General features: G+C 27.3%; 1 protein-coding gene across 3 annotated transcripts; it reads right to left on the bottom strand.

Annotated features, from left to right (window-relative positions):
- Nucleotides 1-1,307: 1,307 nt before the first annotated feature.
- mRRF2 (mitochondrial ribosome recycling factor 2) lies at nt 1,308-26,147 on the bottom strand. Of its 3 annotated transcripts, none has more exons than XM_089229373.1 (15): nt 26,129-26,147; nt 6,424-6,554; nt 6,155-6,268; nt 5,925-6,077; nt 5,690-5,860; nt 5,110-5,378; nt 4,821-5,042; nt 4,229-4,360; nt 3,974-4,144; nt 3,083-3,185; nt 2,866-3,012; nt 2,506-2,693; nt 1,812-1,907; nt 1,597-1,743; nt 1,308-1,528 (listed from the first exon to the last, which is right to left on the bottom strand). In XM_089229373.1, the coding sequence occupies exons 2-15, from the start codon at nt 6,551-6,553 to the stop codon at nt 1,358-1,360; spliced, it is 2,214 nt and encodes a 737-aa protein (XP_089085499.1). In that variant the 5' UTR covers nt 6,554; nt 26,129-26,147; the 3' UTR covers nt 1,308-1,357. The 3 variants fall into 3 exon arrangements, with proteins under 3 accessions (XP_089085499.1, XP_089085498.1, XP_089085501.1); XM_089229372.1 differs by lacking the exon at nt 26,129-26,147 and adding an exon at nt 6,709-6,914; XM_089229375.1 differs by lacking the exon at nt 26,129-26,147 and having other exon boundaries at nt 6,417-6,556.
- Between the last annotated feature and the right edge of the window lie 1,428 nt (nt 26,148-27,575).

Below are 27,575 nucleotides of genomic sequence, written 5' to 3'. Positions count from 1 at the left end.
CGTCTCCGTGCGGGCTTCACTGACAACAATGTAAATATTATAAGAGTACCTTATCTAGATAGTATAGAAGTCTGTGGGAAAAAAATAACCAAAATAAAAAAACCAACAGAAAAAAAAACCAAAGGAAAAAAAACCAAAATATAAATTATATAGTATCTATACGAGCATACCACAAATCACATACCATAATAATTGTTATCATAGATCATACCACTTATCATACCACCGCAAAATTTTAAACATATTGTAAATTTGTATTATATTAAAGTATAGACTTTTTTTCAAATTTTTAGATACATGTTTGATTGTTTGAATATTGTGTTATTATTATTGTAGGGCAAGGGATTATTTATTATTATTATATTATTGTATTACTTAATTAAACAGTCACTTATTATTTATTTTGTATGCATTAATTATATTCTTGTTATACAGTTCATAACAAAGCATTTGTGAATTATTTTATATTAATGGTGTTAATATCCTATAACTCCTATAAACTGACAGTGCCCTAAGATATTTATTCGGGACAAATTATAACAAAATCTATAAATCTAATCTATAAAAATATAGGTATATAAGTTTATCAAGATTCCCAGAGTATTATCCCATCTATTTGTAGAAAGTTTATCAAAATTATTTCTTTTATTGAGATAAATATTGACAAGATAATTTGTCAAGATTGTGCTGACTGTGGTCTGTGACTTTACTGCAGTGTGTTATTGACTCTTTTTGACTTAAAATAATGGAAATAATCAAATTAAAAAGCGATTGCTTATACGATTAGGTATCGATGATAATTTATATCACGGACTAAGATATCTTTTATAATTTTATAATTTTATTGTAAATATTTTAAATTAATTATAACAGATGATATATTAATATTATTAAATATATTCATATTTTTTACTTTTTACTATTTTTATTATTATATTATACTTACATTATTTAATAGTCTTAATAGTTGATTCATTGTTATTATAACTTTAATTTTATGTATTTTGGTTTTTTTTTTCATTGGTTCTTTTCCTTTGGTTTTTTTCCCTTGGATTTTTTTTCCGGGATTCGTCAACACTAGCTGTTGCTTGTTGAGCTTGAGCTTATAACCAATGCATTTAAGATATTATGTGGTGTGGTTTATTAGGGGTACCCCTAATGTTTACTGTGTAAAATCTAAGTATTGTTTATTTTTCTAAAAACTATAAATTGTTCTCATGAGTTTAATTTTAATCAATAATAAACAGATAGGTATGTCTATGTTTTTTATGATGTGTTAATGGCGACTGATGTAGACATAAAATACATTCTTAACAATACAAAACAACAATTTTTTATTATTTAACACTATACACACTTAAAATGGATAAAATCCAGTAATATTTTTAATTGCTTCTGCTTCATCTTTTGCGGTCACTTCTTGATAGGAATGGAATTCCATAGAAAATGATGCTGTACCTGACGTGAATGTTCTAAGATCCTTTGAATACCCTAATAAATCTGCTAGAGGAACTAATGCGTTGATAACCTAGAACATAAATTAGGCTAAATAAATAAATAAATAAATAATTGAAGCGGTTATAAATAATGTATTACTCGATAATTTGATCTAGTTGAAATATCTTGAATTGATCCTCTTCTTCTTCCAAAATCCGAAAGTACAGAAGAAGAATGATCATCATCAGTTACAACTTCAACACTCATAATAGGTTCAAGTAAAATTGTATTAGCAGATTTCAGAAGCTATTTTGAATAATAAAAATAAACAAAAATATTAAAAAAAAAATTTAAGTCAACAATGGAATACATACTTTTTGAACACATTGATTTACAGCTGAACTTATGACAGTGTCTGATGTCCCTTTACTAATTTCTAACCAATGAAGTATAAACCGGACATTAATTACCTTAAATTAAAAATTAGGCAAACTATTTTAACATTTAAAATTAGAAAATAATTATTGCTTCCTACTTATGTGGTACATTATATTATACATTAAATTATATAATATTAGTAATCAAGTTACTATGCAATAACAGAAATCCATATTAAATTTTCTTTAGAATGAGACTTTAAGGGTTTGAAAACAAGGACATTTCATTAAAAATTTATAATAGAGAATATTATTTGAAATGATTAATTCAATATTAAAATAAAGTTATTTACATTTTATTTCATACTAAATTTGTCATGATCATATATTTTTTTTTAATGTAAATCGGTGTATAAGGTAATACCAAGAAATTACTTGAATAATTAAAAACTTTAAATAGAACAATAATTAAAAATTATGTAATAATCTTTTAATCCTAATTTGAATTTAATAAAAAAAACCTGTAACCATATTTTCTATAGTTTTGAATACACAGAATCACTTAAATATAAATTCATACTAAAACATAAGTTTTAAGAAATGTTGTAATATATAATTTAATTAACTTTGTTGTAGGTGTAGGTAAAAATTAAATTAAATATAATAGTAAAGATATTATTTAATTACTAACAGGACATCCAAGTTTAGGACCATGTGATAAAGAAGCTTTTGCACTTGATTCTATAATATTTAATCTGTTCATATATATTGCCGCTGTATTGGATGCATTATCTGGACTGTGATCCAATGATAAAAGTTTTTTATTAGTTTTTTGTTTTAATATTGACATCACTATGTAAACACTATGCATACTTGAACCTAAAAATAAATTTGTATTTATTTTATTTTTAAAAATAAAAAAATACAACAAAAGCATTGAGAATGAAAATGAAAGAAATTAACATATCAATATTTCCTATTCATTACAAGATATATACAAGAGAAATAATATTTTGTTGATAAAAATATAAATTAATTAATAGTAAGGTACCGATTTTTAAATCAAGTCTATGATTTTCTTTTGCTTCAGACATTAATCCTTCTTTATACGAAATTTGTGGACGACTAAGATCAATATCAATTTTAAATTCACTTTTTATTCGTTCACCAATTACTTCAAGATGCAATTCGCCCATACCTAATCTAAAAATTTATAAAATTTATTCTAAGGTAGGTATTGAAACAAAATATACACTAGTAAAATTTACCCGCTAATATAGTTTGACCGGTTTCCTCGTCATATTGAATTCTTAAGCTAGGATCTTCTCTATGTAACTGACTTAGTGCATTATCCAAAGCTAATTGATAGGCCTAACAAAAAACAAATACCTATTAAATTTTATAATAGTTTAAAAGTGAATACAATCATAGATTAAATGAGTTTATATAATTTGTGAAACTATTCTAATATTATTAAAATTAACAAATATAGTATATAAGGCAAGGGTCCAGTCAATTTCTAGAGGAATATTGGTCGACCATAGTAATATTTATTAGAGCAATATCGGTTGATCAAGTGTGTAATTTTAAACATAATTATACGTTTTATAAACAATGTTAAATATTTATTAATTATTAGCACTAGCAAAGAAAAAAATACAATTTTTTAATAGAAAAATGATTAAAAAAATATATTAATATTTAATACACAAATTATTATTATGCTGCTTGTAATGATGTAAATAGTATACCTAAATAATAAGAGGTCAGCAGCTCACTTGTCGGAAAATATTGGTGAGTGGTGACCCTTAATATACGATATATCATGAGCATGACTAAAATCAATGTCTAAACACAAAATATTAAATAACAAAATTTTAGATCAATTTTAAAATAAAATTAGTATTGATATTAGCAATGTCAAAACAGAAATTTAATAAAATATTATCTGATTATTATTAACAAATTCTATTTATGTCTTTAAATATAATTTTATTTATATTTTGATAAATATATTAGTTTAAAATTAATATATATATATATATTTATAAGAATTAAACCTATAATGTTATTACTATAACATGAATACTTTAAATTTTAGTACATATAATTATTAAATTGAAAAAAACTTAATTAAAAATATAGACTTATTAATTTACTTGAGATGGTGGTTCAATAGAACAAAAAAACACTGGATCTGGTATATTCATTTCAACTCCAAGCATTTCAATTGATTCATCTTGAGTCATTTTTTTTGATTTAGACAACTTTGTTAAAGCATTTTTCACCGCATTGTTACTGCTGGAAAGTAAATCTCCGCACACAGTATTCTTAAAACATAAATAAATTCATATAAAATATGTAACTTTAATTAATAATATAAGTTCCTAAGATATATAATATATTAAACATACTTTTAGACCTGTAACGGCGACAATGTTTCCAGATTGTACACTATTCACTTCTTTATAATCATCAGCATACGCTATCATAACACGATTAATACTTTCAGTTCTGGACTGAGAAGCATTGTATAATTTTTGACCCTAAAAATATATATTGAAATACATTAATGGTTAATGAAATATGGCAAAAAATAAATATTATTTAACATTAAATATGTAACCATAATTACTTTAAAAAAAAAATGAAACTCCTAGTTTTATTCAGATATATTAATAAATCAACAAATTATTATGAAACTTAAATTCCTATAAAAATATCTTAATTGTTGGAAATTAAATAAAGGAGATCATATTTTAAAGTTTTGAACAAACTTTATTATTCCAATTGATTGCATATTTACATCTTATAAAAATTATTCAAATGAATATAACATACTATACAGGATAAAAAAGAAAAACTAATTTTTAATTTGTTAAAGTAACATAATCTATTAAATTAGAAGAAATATTACTGTTGATATTATATTATAAATATTGACTAAGAATTAATAATAAATCAAGATATTATGAAGATTTTTATCTTTAAATTAATTAATTTTACCTTTTCTAAGGTACCTGTATAAATCCTTAAAAATGTAACAGGCCCTTTTTGTTTTTCATGGACAATTTTAAAAGCCCTAGCTGACATAGATGTGCCAAAACATTTAAATGGATCTAAGGTAATACAGTCATTTGGTGATGGAAGATAATCTATAATACCATCCATAAGTGTTTGCACACCAATATTCTTGTAGGAACTACCACAGAATAATGGAACACCTTTCTAAAAAATAAGTTAAAACAAATTAAAATATTCTTAAGCTAAAAATCAAATTATTATATTGACATACTTGTGCTATACACACTCGTCTAACAGCAGCTAATAATATACTATTATCTATATTACTAATATCATCAGAATTTAAAACAATATTGGCGATTGTTTCATCCATATCAGCTAAATTGCCAATAAGTGCCTCTCTTATATTACACAGAGCTTCCCATTGCTTAGTATTCTTTTCTACAGGAGTACAAATTATTTTTTGACCGTTATCGCCATGCCAAGTTAATATATCCTTTTTTACTACATCAATTAAACCAATAAGTCGACCATTACTTTCTGAAAAATAAAAATGACGGAAGTCATAAGTAGAACATAAGATATAAATTGATTTCAATTTAAAAAAAGAAAAGAAATTATGAATATTGTAATATAATATTCTAACAACCAATAAGAGCAAACACATAGTTATCATTGCTTGAGGCATTTCGAATTGCTTGACAGGGCTCTTCTAGAAGTGCTATTCATATAAGTGTCAATAAAAAATATATATCGAGCACACAATAGAGTATATACAACACATTTTTAAATGTCTTAAAGGCATTTTAATAATTTAAAAATTTTCCCTTAATTTTAAAATCAAACCTCACCTCTAACTGGTATTTGTAATTGCAATGGAGTAATATTAAATTTTGATTTGAGTAAGTTAATACACAATGGCAATGAAGCATCAGATCGATCCATTTTATTAGCATAAACAATACGAGGTATCATGTACCTATCTGTTTGACGCCACACAGTTAATGTCTGTGCTTCAACTCCTATTTAAAAAATACTTTAGACATTTAAATATATTTTAACAATATTTTATATATTTTCACCAACCAGCAGACGAATCCAATACAATAACTGCTCCATCCAGTATATTTAATGTCTGTTCCACTTGCATTGTAAAATCAATGTGCCCAGGAGTGTCTACTAGATTAATACTGTGTTTTTTCCACGGTAAGGTGACAGCAGCTGAAGTAATAGTGATACCTGTGAAAATATTTGTGAAGTAAATAAACAAATGATTTTAAATCATAATTGATAAAATGCAAATCAATTAATTATGCCTCGGTTTCTTTCTTGATCCATGTAATCAGTAACTGTGTTGCCATCATGTACTTCTCCCATGCTATGTATTAAACCAGAATAAAACAACATTCTTTCAGTAGTGGTAGTCTTACCTAAAACGAATAAAAAGAATTTGAAATAAAATAATAAATATATTCATCATTGAAATTGTCACAATTATTGTTGAAAATTAGTAGTCAAATTAAATACAAAGTAAATTATTTTATAAATCAACATTTAGAGGGCTAAGTATAATCTAACATTTTACCAGCGTCGATGTGTGCTAATATACCAATATTTCTTATTTTTGACATGTTATTGGTATTGTGACAATAATAACGTCTCATGATATATTTGATGTATACATTACGATGGAATCGTTGATGAAGAAATAACATTCTGAAATGCAAAATAAATAATTAATGTACACAGTTATATTAACCTAAAAGTATTTATAAAAATTAGGTAAGTATTTGATATGAGCATTATTAATATGATATTTGCTTATAACTGAAAACGTACATATTTTGTATTGAATTATGATGTTACTTACTTAATTTGAGTGATCGTAATTTTTAATAAATTTAATAATTAAAATAACTAACAGTAAATATACTTAGCAAAGTACTATAAAAAAAATATTAACATGTAATTTATAATTAAGAAGTATTCAGTTAAAAATATAAATGTTGCGTTGCGGTGTTCTGTTCCTTATCTGTTAAATGCATTTTATTGAATCTTATCACCGCTTTATTTCATATCAATTTAAAAATGATAAAATATTTTCGTTATTTGATAATATGATAATATTATGCATTAATTATTATATAACATTGTGCATTATAAATATTGGACAAATTTGCTAACAGCGGGAAGGCTCGAAGATTAAAATTGTCACTTTAATTTTTTGTAAATAAATATCGTTAATTTTTTTTATTCATCACATTATATTCATGTTTATTAAATTCGAGTTTGTTTTATTATATATTAGTGTACTAAATTATGTCCAATTGAAAAGAAAATTGATTACTATTTTTAATGTTTTTTTTTTTTTTAAATAAATAATACAGGTAAAATAATTTATTGTATAAACCACCGATGTGTAAAAAATTGATCAGCCCTCCTCCCCGAAAAAAATCATGGCTACGCCGCTGCTACGTAGAGATACTATAATATCTAATATTTAAAATTAACGGATATTAAGTATAAACTATAAGGTTTGTAATTTATGTCTGCGGTTTGATGTGACAAGACAAATATTAGACTTTCCTGTGGAGGCGAAACAATTGCAGTGAGCTGGCCATGTTTGGCGAACTGGCGAATTTCTTAAACGAAATGCCATGATAAAAAACTCGGCAAAAAGAAAAAAAGCGACCTAGTGGAAGATCTCGCCACTGATGGTTAGATTGAGTGAAAAAGGATATTTCAGATACTGATTGTACCGGATGCAATGAGATTTGATAACGCAATGGACCGGAATTAGGAATGGACGGAGACAGTGTTTATTTCAGGTGGTGGTCGTGGGGGGGGTATTTAACCCTTCTGAAAAATGTTATGTCATTATTACGTAGACTGGTAGACCACGTATTGTGATGCGATATATATACGAAACGAGTTATCGGCCGAATATGAGTTATTTTGTGCATCACGGTTGATAATAAAATAAAATAGGAAAATATTTAATATAATAATTTGTTGGATATTACTTTTTTAAGAATTTATGTATTCATAGGTATCTATCTAAAACCAATAAATTGAACTTAAAACAATATTATTACTTCCCTTAACTATTTACTTCTAAGGCCCCTTGAAAATTTACGATACCTCCCCACAACCGCAAAATTTGCGATGAGACCGCCATGTGCTGTACACTTATAGATAAAAAAAAAAATTTTAATATCGTGTAGGTAAGATAAGAAGACGAACCATAAAAATAAATATTGCTAAGTATAAACTATAAACCTAGGTACGCAATAATGGAACTAATTCACAGTGGTTATAATAATATGAAAGTAATTATGAGAAACGATCGAAAAAAATGAATAAAACCAAATTCATGGCTATATGAAAATGCATTGTTGCTGATTAAATTTCACGTCCAAAAAAATAATATTACACCTATTCCTACAATATCCTAACTCTAATCATCGCTTACCAATCGTTATTATAATATGTACGTCATCAATTGGCGTAATTAAAAATTTCAAATTATCAAAATGTGACCACGTGAGTAAATAAAAATAAAAATTATTTTCAATTATAATAAAATATAAATCTGACAAAAACCATCAAAATAATGTTTTTAATCGTATAAAAAGGGATAACGTCTTACCGACAATAGAGTTTTTGCAGCATTTGGTTTAACCGGTCAATTTTGCTTATGCATATACCCTCTTTGAAATACCTACAAGTGGCCAAACCTGATTATCTCATGCTTTACTCTTCACCATTGTCCTTTTTTGTTGTGTCAAAAAAACGTGTTTTGGAATAGTAAATGGATTGTGATTTATTATGGTCCGGTTATTTTATTCAGTTGTGTGTGTTTTTTTTTTATTATTCATAACAGCCAGTTGTAAAAGGATGCTGTGTGTCGACTGACCAGGACCACCTGGCTTTTAAAAAAAACTCGTCGGGGTACCTATAACTGTATAGTTATTCAACGGTTAAAAATCGTTAGGTATAACGCACTATTCAGAATATTATTTATTAAATTATATGACATTGAATGATCTAATATGGGTAAAAATTTAATACGATATTTGGTAGGTACCTATAAACAATTAGATGTTATGTGTTATATTAATTTACCTGTCTAAAGAGTTATTAGTTTTAAGTACTAATTATACTATAGTTGCTAATTAGCGATAGGGCAACAAGTTGTTAACCACAAGAACATTATAGCCGAATAAAGATTAAGTAGAGCTTGATAGCTTTTTGAAAAGGGCTTCTTTATGGTCAAGGAGAAAACCTTTTGAAACGATAAAGTTAGTATAGAAAGGTATTCCTTCGCCAAAAGCTCAGGGATTTGCCTTGGAATAATTACTATAGTAATTATTAGAGGACTAATATTTTTGAGTATTATTAGAGACACGGTTTTACATTTTTACATAGGTACCTATTAAAAAATGAAAATAATTTAGAAATTCAAGTGATTTAGTGATTTAGAAACAAGAAATCCCATTTTTATATATTTGTTAAGACTTCGAAATCGATGGTTGTTAGGCTATTTTTGCATATAATCAAATACAAGTTAAAATCTCTGCAAATATTATTTTAAATTATAACGTGTCTTATATAAACGCTTTTTGTTTACTCATCACTTTTTCTTATAGATGACATACTGATTTCAAAAGTTGTAAGTAGAAAACAAGAATATAATTACAGAAAATTATGAATCTCAAATTGCATAGTTGTATGAATCATATAATATTTTGTAAACATATAATTTGTATTAATTTTTTATATAAGCTGATAAACCGTTTATATATTTTATAGAAATACATTTGTAAAAATATGACTTTATCAAATAATACTAAGTATTGATAAAAATATTTTAGAAAATGTATCTATTTATTTCATTATAACTTTATAAAATGTTCCGGTATTATAAAATTTTTAAAAATGGAATACTTATAGTTAAAAACAGTGTTGGGAATAGATAACTAAAATATTGCTAGATAAGGATAATAGATTATTGAGAGGAATTTATCTAGATAAAATAATTGATAAGAATATTTTTGTACTTTTTTATACTTGACTTAAATTATACAATGACATAGCCAGAAGTCTCCCAAGCGGGCACTAGATTAAATACTATATAAATAAATAGCCTTGCATGTATGACTAAACAATCCGAGGGGGGGGCTCCGACCCCCTAAGTCTCTGAATACGTCATTGGAACAATGGGAATAACGATCTATCAATTATATCTTTCTACTCAATTAAAAACTGTGATACACACATCACTTGCATCATTAATAAATTCTATAATGTTTTTAACTAATGATTTTACTCAAATTCAATAAATATATTATATAAAAATTAGGTTTGTACTTTTCTAGGTACTTGGATAATATTTCTTAGCAAAATAAAACAACATAATGTAAGCATAATTTTATGTCAAGATTAGTTTTAACACTGTGACAGTAAGTTACTGGCCACATGGTATATTTGTATACATAGTGCAGTTTTGATGATAAAATTCTAAAATATAAACTCCGAAGTATAATATGGAAATTTATATAATAAAATTGACACGGATAATAATAATATGGCTGATGGCTCGGGTGGCATGCTAGGCAGTATACGAAACAGACCAGAATGTTTGCATTCTACGGGATAAACAAAATAATATATTTTTTTTTTTATGGTTAGGGCTTCGACAACTGAGGTCATTAGCCTGGGGAACTGTAGGGGAAGGAACTGTAAGGTTTTAACTCGTGGGTTTTTGGCAGAATTTTGAATGGGCACCCGTGGGTTTCTGCCATGCCCGGTTGGGGGCCGGCGGCCTCTCTCTCCAGACATCGCGAAATGCCCAAAGAGCGATGCCGCCCGTGACCGAGATTCGAACCGGCGACTGTGTGCGTCGCAACCGACGCCTTAGTCCGCTCGGCCACTCCACCCCCAAAAAATAATATTATACGTACTTAGCATCTATTAATATAAACTAAATTGACTGTTAATGTTATGTATATATAGATTAATTCTTCTAAAACGGTATACGCAGAAATACGCTATCACTTTTCTAACAATAAATGATTATATAAATCGTTGTTTTTCTGCCACCGGGTTCAGAAATTGCCACGTACCTACACTAATTTATGGGGAATTAAAATAATAAAATAACCAACAACGAACTATGGAGTACTGAAAATCAAGATACCTGTTAACCCATTATATTTTATAATTATTTTGTAATTGCTTTGTTGATACTATTTAATTATTTAAAAGTACTAAATAATATCTTCTATTAAATTTCATTATTATGGTTTTCGATTACAAAATGTAAAAATGTATATTACACTATAAATATCTATCATAAAAATTATCTAGATAAAGTGGTATAGATAACTGAAGTTTTCGTCCAAGATATAAAAAATTAGATGACGATAAACATAAGATATAAAATGATTTGTCATACACTCTTACCCTACTAACGTACTTTAAAAAAGCATAATATTCAACCGCTAAATTAGTCTACACACTTGAAATTTAAATTTTGCTTGCAAGTTACGATACAATAAATTATAACTTGTAAATATTCATTAAACAAAACAACGAAATAAATATAATTTGTTGTTAAGGTTCCATCGAGAAATAAAATTCATATTTCTGATATAAACAAGTATAGCCGTCAGGTACTTTTTTATGCGCTTCATAAATTTTAATATAGATGTAAGATCTGAATATTTTAACTATTAACTTTTTTCCCGTGCACTACTTATGGACTGTCGTGGTACTCAAGTAGGCACGTCGGTACGTGCTTTAATCAATTATTATGAAATAAGCTTCAATTCAGTCTTAAATTAAATCTTCAAGTTTCTCGGAACCGTTCACCGAATAATTTTATAATTACTCATTATTCATTAATTTCGATAAAACTGTTATATTGCAGTATAAAATTACATTGAGGGCCGATGATTTTAAAATGGAGAAAATTATCCAACATTCAATTTATACAATATCAAAATATCAAACCATTGTAAAAACAAAAATTTGTTGGAAAATTAATTTAATAAGTCAAGTAAATTTAAATAGATATATTATTTTCTGAAACTATTAATTCTTCAATCTTAATAATCCATAACCTTTGGAAAATAGTGCTCGTGCTAGAACAATGGTCTACCCCTACAGCCCTATCTGCCAAAAAATCATGCTCTTCAGTCTTCAACGCGCACAATAGAATATCAGTTTCTATTTTACTATTTCTACTTAAAAATTTAAAATACGTATATTTAATAATATTAAATGGAATATTACGGGAAAAGGATACTATTTAAGTTGATACCTTACACAAAACAAACAGCAATAAAATAATTTGTATCGTTAGATATATTGCGTAACGCGCACACATATATGGTTGAATCGTAAAAATACTTATATAGTATACTTACCTATATACATTATTACACTAAGCTTCTGGAATACAGGGTGATTTTTTTATCAAACAACACACATTATTTCAAAAACTATTGACTTTTATAGCCTCCCAAAGTTGGGTGGTTTTGGGTGGTGTTTGTGTGTTATAGATGTATGTTAGGTGGTATTTACACACGAACACCCTATAAGTGTTGTTTAATAAAAGAATCACTCTGTATAATAATAAATAAGTGATTCTGAAATAATGGAAAATACTCTTTATGAACTACATACAATAAATTGTATTCTAGTTGTTTTTTTTTCTTCAAATGTTGACCTGTCTAAATCCAAAACCAATAAGCTAAATAATAGTTTCCGAGTAATTATACGCTTTTGTAAATATTAGTCCAATAATGGTTTTATATAAAAAATATAAAGCAGATACCTATATTATGTAATGTTTAGACTAGTACCTACTTATTAGTAATTAGTTTAGTTATTGTTACACGGAGCACGTATAGTTTTTAGAAATTATAAAATTGTAATACATTGATAATATAATAACTAACCGGAACTGCAATGTATAAACGTATATAATATTATTATCTACTTACCTGCTTTCCAACCATCATAATTATTATTTATTTATGAACAATTTATCATTATACTTGAGTTTCTGAGAAGTTGTGTAAAATATTCAGGATTTCTGGAAGTATATATATATAATATTCCGCATAAATTCATATTTTGTTGAAAAAAAAGCCTGTAACTTAATGTAAAATAAAACCAACTTCTGTTTGCATTATACACAAAGCTATAGAAATGGTGGGCCGGTGGTGGGTTGATGGATGCAGTTATACGGTATAGCAGTACACATACAGTAAGAACGCGTAATACGTATTTATATATATATATATATATATATATATATATATATATATACAAGACGGGAAGAGTACATTAAAGTTTGCCAATTAATTAAGGGTCGGAGCACGGCGCGTAGGAGGCGGAGGAAACAAATGACGGGGACGGGAGGCGGGACGCCAAGGAAACCCACGATGAGCACAAGTGTGTATACCCGTATAGTTACAAGTTGGATCGTAAATTGAAATTTACGGAAACGGGCGGCAGCGAGGGAAAGCCGAAACATCTTAGACACCCAGTATCCTTTTTCTCTCTGCAGCTCGGTCTGAATGCCTTCTGCGGAGCGTCCCGTCCCCTTCCTCGCTATTATGCGCTACTCGACCACCCTCCCCCTTCCGCTTCGCTGCTGCAGCCCGTACAACAGACTTCCATATTTTGAACCTCTACCACTCGAGAACGTCTACTGATTTTATTTTTATTTTTACTCTCTTATTATACCACACGAGGGGCTTAATGCCATAAAAACCTCTTTCCGCTCGCATTCGTCGCGGGGTCGTAATCATTTTTTTTTATTAAAAAACGGCCCCCTTTTCAGACGCAATAAAAAGCTGACTCTTGGCCGGGAGTAAGGGTATAATATATAAGTACTGAAATCAAATATTACGAAGAAAATGTTTTTTTTTTTTTAATGTAAAAACTATCTCGGTTTGGTCTTATAGTTCAATAGGCGTCCACATGAATAAAATAATATAATTATACTTGTTAAACTCGAAATCATATATTAAAAAATCCTATAAATCCTATTAATATCTTCACGACGTTGCAAATATTTCTAAGGATTATTTTCAATAGCATAAGTCGAGTCTGTAGGGATAATAATAACGACCATTTTACATTACCCAATATTTTACATTACTCTGCAGCTGGCTTAATAAAATACAATAAGACAATACTATTCTGATAAAGTATCTATTTTAATTCTTAACATGACTTGAAAATGCAATTAAATAAGAAATTTAATATAATATAAAATATTATGATATATAATAATAGAAAAATATGATATTTATTATAACAAACATCAAATAAATTCATGTTTCCGCATTAATTTAATTTAATTAATTTGTTTATGCAATTATAGGTTATGCAAATATATCAACTAGGTATGAAGATCAGAAGATTTATGATCTACATTTTAAATTAAACAAAAATTACTAACCATGTTAAATACATAGTTAATTTATAGGCGAATATTGTAAAAATTATAATAAAAACCTTAATTTTATCCACGTGAAATATTCGTGAATTCATTTTAGTTTATTCATTTATTTATGAATTAGTTTTGATTTTGATGATTAATTTTAAAAAAAATACTGGGTTTAATATTGAAATCGCATACATTTTTGTAATATTTGTTGATATATTTCTTCGTTTATAACATGTTATCATTCTTATTTTATCTTTGATTACCTAATATATTTCCATGTTTGGACTTCACAAATTTTCAAATGTTAATTTCTTATATAAAAGTTAAAGCACTACCTAGCTATAGTAGCTTGTTAAACTATTTTAAATTGTAATGAATTGTACCTAATATTTTGTATTAATATATTATGTTAGAATGACAATGTAATGGCCTAATAATGATAATTACTATTTTATTTTAATCTAATACCAATTAGAATAGGTACTATAGTTAATTTTTAAATTATGTTAATAACACAATCAAGATCTTTTTTTTAAAGAAAAAGCTGAGTATTTACTAACTATGTATTTACTTACCTTCTACATAAATTATAAATATATTTGTTGCATATGGTTTTTCGTAATAAATATTCATTACTTAATTATATACCAATACCAATAAATTAAATAAATATTTTTATATTATTATTGTCTCAATAAAGTTAGCAATATGTATAAAAATGCAATATTTTGCTTGTTTATGAAAAGGAATCAATAATTTTTAGTTGTTTTTTTTTAAGAATTTAAATTTATTTAGGTATTAAGAATTGTTAAGGCACTAAGAAAACTCATTCGAATTATACTATTCTAAAAATTATAATGTTAACATGAATGTAGACAGTCGTAGATTACCAAAATATAATAAAGTTAAGTTTTCTAATTGTTGTAGTGTGGTTTGAAAATTAATTTTCATCTACCTACCTAGTAAAATGGTCGCTTAAGGTTGCGGCTTTTGTAAACTTTGACAGGAGTTCGAATAGAGTTCAGGACTTATGAGGCCCAGTATATTTTACCAAGTTACAAGTATTTTCATTATATGTTTAACATGAATACATCATTATAAAATTAATTTATGAAATCAATTTTATACATTTTTTTACTTGTGATTTAAAAAAGTTAAGTTCGAAAAAAGTCTTTGCGATTATTTGAGAAAAATATTGTAGTAAACATAATTCACCAGCACCAAAGCAAATGAAAATGTAATATAGTAGCCAATAGATATAAAATGTTTTACAAATTAAGTGTTGCATTTTTATATTGTTGACTTATTGTTTTGAATGAAGTTTATACTTTTTATATATACATCAAAAAATATACTAAAGTTATAAACAATATGGTATTTTGAATTTTAAATTTAAATGATCAGGTGAGAACGCAAGGTATACCTATTAAATAATATTATTTCAGCAGCTTTTATTCTTTTCAAATTTTTTTTTTTTTTTTTAATAACCGGTTTAAACGCTCTTTATTAAAAATATCAGGCCATTCAGAATCTATATATATAAATTTGTATTAGGTATATTCTAATGTTTTATTATTGGTGTATCTATTACATAGGTAGAGATAAATAATACAAATATTTAAGTATCAATTAAACATTTAAATATATCTATGTTAGTCAGCACTGCGTTAATGTAATTTTTTGAAAATTATTTTAACTGAAAAAATAAATTATTATTCAACGAATGAATGCTTAGTATTATGTTTAATTTAATATAAAATTTGGAATTTGTATTAAATTATACAAAATATTATCGTAATGATTTAGGTGCCTATATATGTTCATTGTTCAATTATTAAATGGTGATATATTGTTGTTCAATGCACTATCCATCTATATAGTTCGTAAATATTGAATTAATTTTTTTAATTTTAATAGATTTAATTTAATTAAAACTATCAGTAACAATGAATTAAAATAATAAATACCAAAATTGTATACAAAAATATCGATGTGTAAAACTTATACAAAACTAACTTAATCATTTTGTATATACTTATAGAGTATTATGGTATGAATAATAAGTTGTCCTCGTCCCGCAACGCTCTATAGTGATTGGGAGAATATAGAAACACTTTAAATTATTATTAATATTTAAAATTACAGGTTGATTACTAAATCGTTTATTTTAATAGCCTAAATATGTCTAGCAAATAAACGCCTGTCGAGTGGTTTGTTTTGAAAATGAATATTTTAAAATGCAGATGAGTAAAACCTTTTTTGAAACCTGATGCGCTGGATAATAAAGGGTGTTTTTAGTTATTAGTTGTATTATTGTTTTAGTATCGCTATATTAAGGTAGATTAAATATTCTCCGGTGCTCCAGCAAGTACTTATGAAATTCAACCCTAATATAAACACGTTTATGTACTTAACGTATGAGACAAAAATATTGTTTAGTGATATACATTTTTTTAAAACATTATAATCTAAACGGTTCATTTACAATGTGTTCCATGCAGATATGTAATACTATAATATTAATATATTATACTTGTATATTATAGTATGATATTATGTTGCCATTATAAATTAATTAATAATTGAATGATAATAATTAAATGATTGAAATTATATTCGACCGATTAGTCGTCAAAATTAATAATTGTATCAATATTTATCTACTTAATATATGGAGTAAGTCTGCAGAGTTCTATCAAATCTTCATTTTTATCGAAGCTTACTCGTATATATATATTAATGAAGGTTTGAGATTTTTAAATTCTATGTAAATATTTAATAACAAAAATAAAAAATATCTATAGCAATATAGTATAGCATGGTTTATACATTATTTATTATCGATTAATTAAATTGACTGATGTAATTTTAACGATAACTCAATATGGAAAATATTAGTCGTATTAGATTTTATTAAAATTAAAAACATAATATACATAATACTACCTAGTGATTATAATTTATAACGATTAACGAATAACAAAATACTATTAACCTATGATAGGTATGTATCGCTTTATCAATACATCAATATTCAATGTACGAGTATATTAATGTACTATTAAACATCAATTTAACGATATATTTACATATTAATAATATTGTCACAAACAAAATGGCGTAAAAAGAAGAAAATACAACTTACTTCAAAATTAAAAGTATTAAAAATAGTAAAATATTATAATACAGTTAAGTAGGTAATAATAAAATGTGATTCTGGCTAATCAATGAGCAAAAAACAAAAAAAAAGAATTTAAAATATCTATATGGTCTGAATTTCGTCGGTATATGTAAATTTGGCATTGAAATCTTGAAAAACGTATCGTACCTATCGTTATATAGGAATGAAAAATCATTTATTCCCCACATTAGTTTTTAGTGTAATGAGAATAATTCTCATCGTGATATGAATATCGACATTATTACTAAACTTTCATTAGTTGGCTGCCAATTGCTAAGTCTTAAGTGTCCATTGATAATTATCTTTATTGGCAGGTAGCAGTAAATTTTCGTTTTCGAACCATACTGATAGGTACATTAAAAATTAAAATGTAATATCTACGGAATCTTTGTCGTTATTTTATGTCTTATATTCTTCCACATTTTATCACTCAAATATTATATGTATATAGGTACACTGTAACTATATACACGTACGACAGTACTGTATACTACTCCTAAATATATTACTTATCATCTTCACGTTTAAAATAAGGATTTAAGATGTGTTTATTGTTTATTTAACGTACATCGATCATTGTCGTATTATTTCAGTTTATTATAACTGCGTCTTAATTATTATTATTAATAAAAAAAAACACTTGTCTTGTAAATATTATGGGTGCAATACAATAGGTATTATATATAGTTACGAAGATATACGTATAATCTAACGAATCGTGCACAAGTCACATATATATGGTGCGCAAGAATCTTATGATTATAATATAATAGTCTTGGCCCGAATATCATCTGTGGTGACAACATTTATAATGACGTTTGCAGTGTAATAGGACGCATGCGTAAAATAATAATAAATAGGTATACCTACCTAGGTATAACAGTTAGCTCAGGCGGTATATACAAATAGTTTAATATCGCTTTCGCGGTTATACGCGTATCAGACGTGTGACGACTGTTCGAGGCAAAATGCCTGTCGAGTGTAAGTACACAGTCAAGGTACGAGGTTGACCAAATATATATATATATATATGTCATACAGCATGTGCCCTGTGAAGTTTTCCAAAGTCACCACCGCCATCGTCTACGACGCCTTCGTTCGGCAGTTCTGCAGTACTTATTGCACAGTGTACACAGCAGCATAAGCATAATACCTATATATACACTATTTAATATATATATATATATATGTATACATATAACTGCCCCGCTGTATAGAAAGACCGCCGAAGCGCAGGGAGAAGGGGGGGATCTTGTAATTTGCCACATAAATTAAATCTGATTTAAATTTACCGAATGTGCACGGACAGAGCCACTATATACCTATAAAGTCACTGCAAGCAGCATGTCTGTGTGTGTGTGTGTGCGTATATTTTACCGTAAAGTCATAATGTGTGCGTGTGCGTGTGCGTGTGTGTGTGTGTGTGTGTGTGTGTGTGTGGTTGCGTGTGTGTGTGTGTGTGTGTGTGTGTCGTGTGTGTGTATACGAGCGCGCGCGCGTCGGGCTATATACGCCGCCGCTGCAGCAGTCGCGATGTATATATACATCGGACCCAGTAGTGGTGCTGCTGCTGCTGCAGGAAAGCGACGGGTGGGTGGTCGACGAGGGGTGGGTTTACGTAAAGTTTAAGGCGCGCCGGCAACTTTGGAGGAATCTTGTCTATTATGAAATTGTCGAAGTTGTCCGGCGACCGGCCGCGGGGCTCTTTTGACCAGCGCGCGCGCCGCCGCCCCACCCGCACCTCGCCCTGCCGCCGCGCCGACGTCCCGTCTGGTTGATTGCTCGGCATTCCCGTGTACACCGCCGCAACTTTAATTATTCGCGTTCACTTTAACGTTAACAAACTCCTTAACCCGCCGTGATACACGCGGTCCGCGTCACCCCCTCTCCTGATGTCACCTACAGTTTAATCTTGGACATTGCCGAACTTAAGAACATCCCCTCGCCGCCGCGCCCCGCGACCGACCACCGCCGACGGCAGGGGGGTGCGGCACCGGGAAATATAGCCTTTCCCATTTCAATAGCAATACCGCCGTCCGTGTTTATATTGTTGTATGTATATTGTATATAATGTATATAGACGAGTGAATTGTATATATGTGTATATACATATACCGATAAAACGACTCTGACATCTTTAGGTGTTCAATGAGTATTTAGGTTCGCTGAAAATTAATTTACGGCTTACGACGATGATTTAATCAATAATTATTATTATGGTTAGAATTATATGATGATGATCATCATCATAATATTATAATATATTATGTGACGCATAATAGTAAAACGGATTAGTGACGGTTTTTTTTTAAATATCTACGACATAGTATAATCATATACCTATAATACAAGGTGTAACAGATAGAACTGACTTTCGGAATAACTTTTGTTCGAATTAATATTTAATTATTTATTTATTTTTGTTCATTAATTGCAGACCCTAGGCTACAAGCATAATACATTTTTTTTATGTTTATTTTTTAGTACTGAAAATTAAAAAAACTTAAAAATTCATAAACATTTTTTGGATAAATTCACTATAGCCTATTTGTGAATCTGATTATAAGAACAATTTTGATGGTAAAAAGATTTATCTAAGTCAAGTATCTTATTTTTTAGAATTTTTTTTAAATTCAATATTTTTTTTTTTGGTTAAATTAATTTGGAACGTAATAACTTTTTTAAAAATATGATATTTGAGAATTTGCTAATATGAGTTTATATCTTAAATTATTTACATATCATATAATATTAACAATTTTTGTCATACGTTGAATTAGCATAATTTCTGTTTTTTTGGTCAGGCATTTTTGTTACACCCTATATAAATATGCTAAAATTATAGGTGTAATAAGTTAACATAGATTTTTTCAAAGATGAATAAAAGAAAATAATATAATACACTCTAATTGTATTATTTTATTTTTTAAATGTATGTCATCTGAATTTATTTGGATAAAACAAATATTTAAGCATAAAATAATATTGTTTGGTCAACAAATAATAAGCATTATAATATCAAATATCATATCAATGTTAAATAAAATATGCATACTGGGCAATAGTGCTATACCATATAAATAAATAAATGTTATAATAATTGATATAATAGAGTATATTTCAGAATCTCTAGACCCGAACCCGTACAACGTTTGATGAACTCTCGATTTCGTATTAAATATCCTCAAAAAAATGTAAACCAAAATAATAAATATAGTCTTTAATCTTTGTAAATATTTATAAGTTAAATTGTGACGTCCGACGTTCTATGACGCAGCGGACATTATTGCTTTAAAGAACAATTTTTAAAAATACCTAAAAGGTAGATATAATATTATTTATTTTCATTAATTGAATTAAGTTGATCAGAATATTAGATATAACTTGTAATGGTATTTATTCTTTGAACATGTCGCTGATTTTCCTCTTCACCGCTGTTCTACATAAACATCTGTATACAGTAGTGTGTGTTTCCAAATATATGAAGCATTTCTGATTACCCACAACCCACGTCCCCATATTATTATTTCAGTTATCGGTTACGTGTCAGTACAATATTATCATATACTAATAGGTGAAATGTACACATTTTCAACATTATTTAGTTGGGTTTAATGTTTTACACTTATTTTAATATTTTTTTCTTATTTCATTTTTCTTATTATATCAGCTATTCTAAAAATACTTCGTTATATTATACTTGAAACTTGACTATATCTATGTATTATGCATCGTAATGGTTAAATACCATATATATTACTATTTTATCACGTGTTACTAATACAATATTACCTATAGGTACTATACATCATTATATTATGTTACTTTTTAGTTCCTACAATATTTTCATTCTGCATGCTAATATTATTCTAGCTGTTATATACTTCAACTTTTGAATTGTAATAATTCTTGTTTGTATATTAAAAAAAAAAATTATTATAAACTCGCGAGTATATACGCATATTATAAGACCTATTATATAACATAATAATAAATACCATTTATCTTTAATATTTTAATCGTAACTCCATGGTCAACGTAGTACCTACAATGTAAAATAAATAAAAAAAGGTATCTTTATATTTTATATGTAAATGTGTATAACATTATAGCGTTGTATAAAGTCTTAGTGTGTTCAGCTTCAAAACATTTTAGTGGTTATTAAATACGATTACCTACCTACTATTTTGAATATATACATATTATAAATTTAATATAAACCTAAAGCGTTGTTGGGTAACTTAAAAGAAATCAAAGAGTACGTATTATACTAAATAATACGTTTATTATAATATATATGTAATATAGGTACTTATGTGTATTAAAACATATAAACCATATTAATAATAATAAATATAGGTAAGTAATAAAAATAAACAAATGGTGTTCCAATGTTTTATATTTATTAGGGACAGTATAATTCAATTTTACATAAATAGTATAAATAACACGTTAAACTCATCTTAAAATTTTTAGTAAATTTTATACATTTTTAGCCCGTCTTCACTCAACTGTTTTTTGATTAGGTAACTAATTATTGCCGGGCAAACCGCGCGTGTACTTGTCGTATTGAATAAATTATTTCGAGATTGGCAGTTTATATCGTTTTAATAAGTATAAGATTTTAGTTGTTTTAAAGTTCTTATAATTATTAAGCTATATTAAAAATGGGAAATAAAATAAATTAGAAAACTCACCATCATTATATCCAGGTGTTTTAACGGTCTTGCACAACTCAAACAAAATTGTGCGACACTAATAACATTGACAGACCCTTTAGGAACAAATAATAAAAGGGTGAAAAAATATTAATAGGGTTGGCGCACCAGTCCGTATGGGGTGGGGGTAGGCTTCCATGTTTTTACCACCGTTAGAAGAACACTGGGGGAATAAGTCAGTGACCAATCGATAGCCGCCGTTAGAGGTATAATCGCGACTGCAGGAGGGGTTAGGAAAAACATATCAATCGGCAGATCCCTTCCCTTGACTAAAAGACCCATTGATGATGCAAGGAGACCCCGGCGTTCCTTAGAAGACCGCTGTTCCATGTAATCGAACAACGATTCAAAGTACACACCACAAAGAGATATCTGCTGCTGCATTATACCGGAACATATTATGATATTATTATGAGAGACTACAAAGCCAAGACAATCGGACCGTAAACACTGGCCGCCATCTTTCCACTGGTTTACGGGCTAATAATTAAATATCGTTCTAATTTATTGTTTGAAATTAAAATTTCAACCGCCTTGTATGTTACTTACTTGAAATATTAAGAAAACTAAACGGTGAAGTCTTCTCTACAATATGCATATACGAAATGGCGCAATTAAAGTGTTTAGATTTCATTCTGTTACTATAAGTCTAGACACGTTTGGTGAGAGGTACACGTACCTATATCAACTTAAGATTGAGATTGAATGTTGATAATGATGCAACAAATTTATGTTTTGATATAAATTTGATAGTTAATTTTAATTTTTTTGTACATTCGATGCATAAAACATTAAAATAAATAAGTTAAGTATCAGTTATGCATTACTAGCAGTATATACCTACCGTAAATAGTAAATACTATAATTGACAATTTATTGTGTCATGATTTTTTTATATTGGTACGCTATTGTGTATCAGTGATTGTTTACAATTTATAAATACAATTAACCTCAATACTTACTTAAGAACAAATAATTTAAATAATAACTTTTTAATATGAAATTATTTATATAACAACCATTAATATGTGATTTTTAAAATAATTTATTGTTAATTTTCTATTATTTTTTTTTCTTATAGTATTGTTTACTTGACCTAATACCTACATAACCTTATAAATTATAATCAAATAAATTACAGTAAATGTAATGTAATAAATGGCTCCTATTATTGAAATTGTGAAAGATTATTAAAAACGAAAAGACACCATTTAATACCAATTATAAATATAATTTACCATTTATCAATACGATTAATCGCATAATAATTTTATATTTATGACAATTTATTTAATATACAAAATTTCCTTATTAAGGAGCAGTATAAATGGAAAAAATGAGTGAATTGTTTATAAAGCCATTTATTAAGTATTTCTTGTTTACAGGCGTCCCATTTGGCTGTCGTCAAAATTATATTGTTTACAATTTGTAATGGCTATCACTTTTTAAGTTTTTACTTTTGTGCATGAAAATATAAACTTACATTTTAGATTCTGAGCAGAGCGATGAATGTATAGATTTTAAAATGATGTGTGTTTTTTTATATAGTTATGTGTACACGATAAGTTGTCGAAGTAGTGCTTCGATTTTCAACTTCAGTAGCTTTTGAGTTCATTATATTCCAAAGTATAGAATATTTTTCAGAGTTGTTTCTATATTTAGTGCTTAAATATATCAAAATCAAAATAATTTAAAAAAAAAATATTGGGTAGGAATATAAAATAAATAACGAACGATATGATTCGGAAAAAAAATAATAAAAATGTGTAAACAATTTAATGTTTTCAAATGAATGTTCCACAATGTTTTAAAATTAAAATAAGTTAAGACTACTTAATAATGAATGAAGGCACAATATGAATGGAAAATAATTTATACGTTATTTACCAAAATGTTGCCAATTTCTATTAACTTATTGTTGCATACAATATTACTATAGGTAGGTACACTAATAATTTATTTACATATAATAATTTTATTTGGTATATTGGGATTATATTTTCATCAACGGGTATGGCAAGGAGTACAGAAATTATTAAACATGCTATTTATTTATCTTACTACGAATTGGTATCCAGTCTGAATATTGAACCATTTAATAATACGATCACAGCTTTTTGGTAGTATTTAGCAAATCACATTATCTACTGTTATCTCTAGAAATCAAAGTGGTGTATTAAATTTTATCGGGAAGATTAATCCAAACACCATCCTTTGATTCAAACTCTATGAATTTGTTAAGTATTTATTATTGTTACTCAACACAACATTTTCCAATATAATAATATACAATAAAATATGGATGTTTATTTTTATTTTTTTAAACATTCATTATCTATGAACTAATTGATAAAACGTAATACATTTTGAAATGGTGTATGTATTTTGTTCTTCATGATTTACTTACTTTTATATTATTATAAGTCAAATATAATAAAAAAATATAACTGTAGATGTATCATTTTTACTTTAATTCCTATTATATTACAAAATCTTAAGATACCTTTATAATCTAACATGTTATACGGCTAATATATACATAGGTACCTCAAAGTTCGATTTTATTTAAAAACATGTACCTATAGTATATTCATAAAATACACATTTCATTTTCTGTTTCAAAAACAATAAGAACAACTAAGGTAATAGATGGTAATCAAAATCAAAATCAAAAAAATCAAAATAATTCAATTTAGTAAAATTTTTTTACCGTATCAATGAATATTTTACGAAAATAATTGCTGTTCATTAATTCATTTAAGCCCGAACTCCGAATGGTTTTTGCTGTTTATGTTTGTCTATATTATGTTATAAATTATAAAATAGTGCAGAATATGTAGATTGATGAACATGCCGAACGAATTACTATAGGCTAGTAATACATTACTCGTATATTAAGCAACTTTAACATCTGACGACCTACCCTATTCGGAAGTTTTGTACTTCGTTTTGAAAACCAGAGGCAGGGGAGGTTTTTCTTTTCAAAAGATCCTTTCAGTTTCGACTGCCAATGATTTCGTACATGAATATTCATATATATTATATATATTCTTTAGCGTCTATTTAAGGGGAGATTTTTCCCCACCCCAAAAAACCGACCCGTTTTTAATTAACTGCTGTGCACACACAAACATACTGCTCGCAGCAGTCGGTATTATGTTCATCAAAACTAAATTCCTGTCTGAGGCGCCATTATTCCCATTGAACATGTAATCCGTTTCGTCGGTACAATATGTAAATACTAATTCATTTTTTTGTATACAGTTATTCTTGCATATATGCCTTACGTGAAACAAATTAATAAACGTATTTACATATTACATTACCGTAGTATAAGCTTCTTTATTCACAAAGAAAAAATCAAAACCCATTAATTTTATTATAATATACAAAATGTATAAGTATAATGTTTCAATTTATATTTAGGTATTTCAACCTAATATTGTAAAAAACTATAACTAATAATAAACAAGTTAATGTTTACAAAATGTGTTTACTCTTGTACCGAAACAAAACGTTACATGTCAAGTATGTAACCACTAACCACTACCAGTAAACCAGTGGATATATTTTTGTTTTAGTTATAAACATACCGCCTAGTCTGTTTAGAAAACAATGCAGCCAATGCACGGAAGCAGTGCCAGTTCTGATGTATTGTTAAACACGATTTTTAAATAAAATAATACAAATTTGAAATTTGTGTAATACCGTGTGTTTGTATAAAACACAAAATGTCACTTAATAACCGTGATTTCAACAATACGTAAGTATCTGTTTAATCTCTTTAAAATTATGTTAAAAAAGATATATAGGTAGTTAATTTATAGTTTAAATAATTGAGTAACAACAGTTTACAATGTTTAAATTATTACATACCTATTCAATACGAAACGTACGGAGTATAAAAATATAAAATAGTACTTACTAAAATTAACTCCATTTTGTGATATTGAGCATATTATATAGTACATTATAATTGTTAATTATTTTACTATGTAGGTACATTCCATGATGATTTATTAATAAAGTAAAATATATTTGTTTATTTTGGATTTGTCGGTGAATAGAATTAATTACTGTAAATTAAATGTATTTGTAAACAGTATCTTACATAAAAAATAACGAACGAATATAAAATTATTTGATAGGATTAAATGATCGTGTCGAGTAAAAATATTCGTGTGATGTACCTATACCTTTACATGAAGTTTTATCGATAACATTATTATTCTCGATGACTATAATATTCTATCCGCAGTGGTGATTGTGTGTAACTGACCCGATACGATGATTCGAATAACTGTGGGGGAACTATTCGAAGGGATGCTGGTCAAACTGGACCCTCAAAAACTGGTCCACGAAAGCAGATGCTTTAAAAACGTTATTATTATTATTATTATTATTATTACTATAGTTATTTAAAAAAACTGACATGAATAGAAACCAGTTAAACCGGGCGGTTTTAGTTTTTGTGCGGATTTTTTTTTTAATCCGCATAAGATAAATGAGAGAATCCCATATCGAAAGCCTTGCAGCTATAGAATTTATTACCTCAACCCTAAGTGTGCAGTGTTTACCATATATTTTCACTTCATCTGCCTATCTTATATTACATTTTGTATATTATGTGAAATAGTATTATAAAAATTCATAAATCACCGAATCACTGATAACATTTATCTGTACACTTTTTAATAAAAAATTAATATTACGCGAATGCTATATGTATTTATCCATGTGCAAAACAAACATAGGGCCGACTGTGTAGCCGACTTGGCCATTTTCTAACGAATAGTGTGCCGACAAGTCCCCTCACCACTCACCGACACACTAATATATGTCACTAATTGTTAATTGCGTATGAATGGTATGATATTATTACATAATATAAAGTGCGTGACGTAATATATTTAAAATTTCATCTTTGTATAATATTACAGATGATACAACACGGTATTGCTATGACATTTTATGCAATTTAAATTGCAGTTACACTGTTCCTATAGGGCACTAAAAATTATGAAATCTTTATTAATTTCAGATCTAAATGAGTTTCCAAATAAAATAAAAAATATCGATTTATGCACCAGTCAAGCTCGAAATCCGTTTAAGTTATTAATAAATAATTTTAAAAAAAAACTGATATCCCACCAAAAACACTTCGTTATAAGTTATAACTCCGTGTAAATAAATAAATAAATTTAGTAATGATTAAATCTTTATAAAAGACGTGATATAATATGGAAACTAAGTAAATGCCATTTTATAATATTACAAATACCTAAGATCAATGTTATAATATTAAATACTTGGTCAACATATTGTTTATACAGTATTAATTATGAAAAAATACTATAGTGGTTATTTATTTG

Source organism: Diuraphis noxia, unplaced genomic scaffold (assembly GCF_037042655.1).
Source record: "Diuraphis noxia isolate RWA-SAM2 unplaced genomic scaffold, SU_Dnox_SAM2 contig0005, whole genome shotgun sequence".
In the NCBI taxonomy this organism is placed as follows: Eukaryota; Metazoa; Arthropoda; class Insecta; order Hemiptera; family Aphididae; genus Diuraphis; species Diuraphis noxia.
This window is presented reverse-complemented; position numbering and strand designations above follow the sequence as displayed.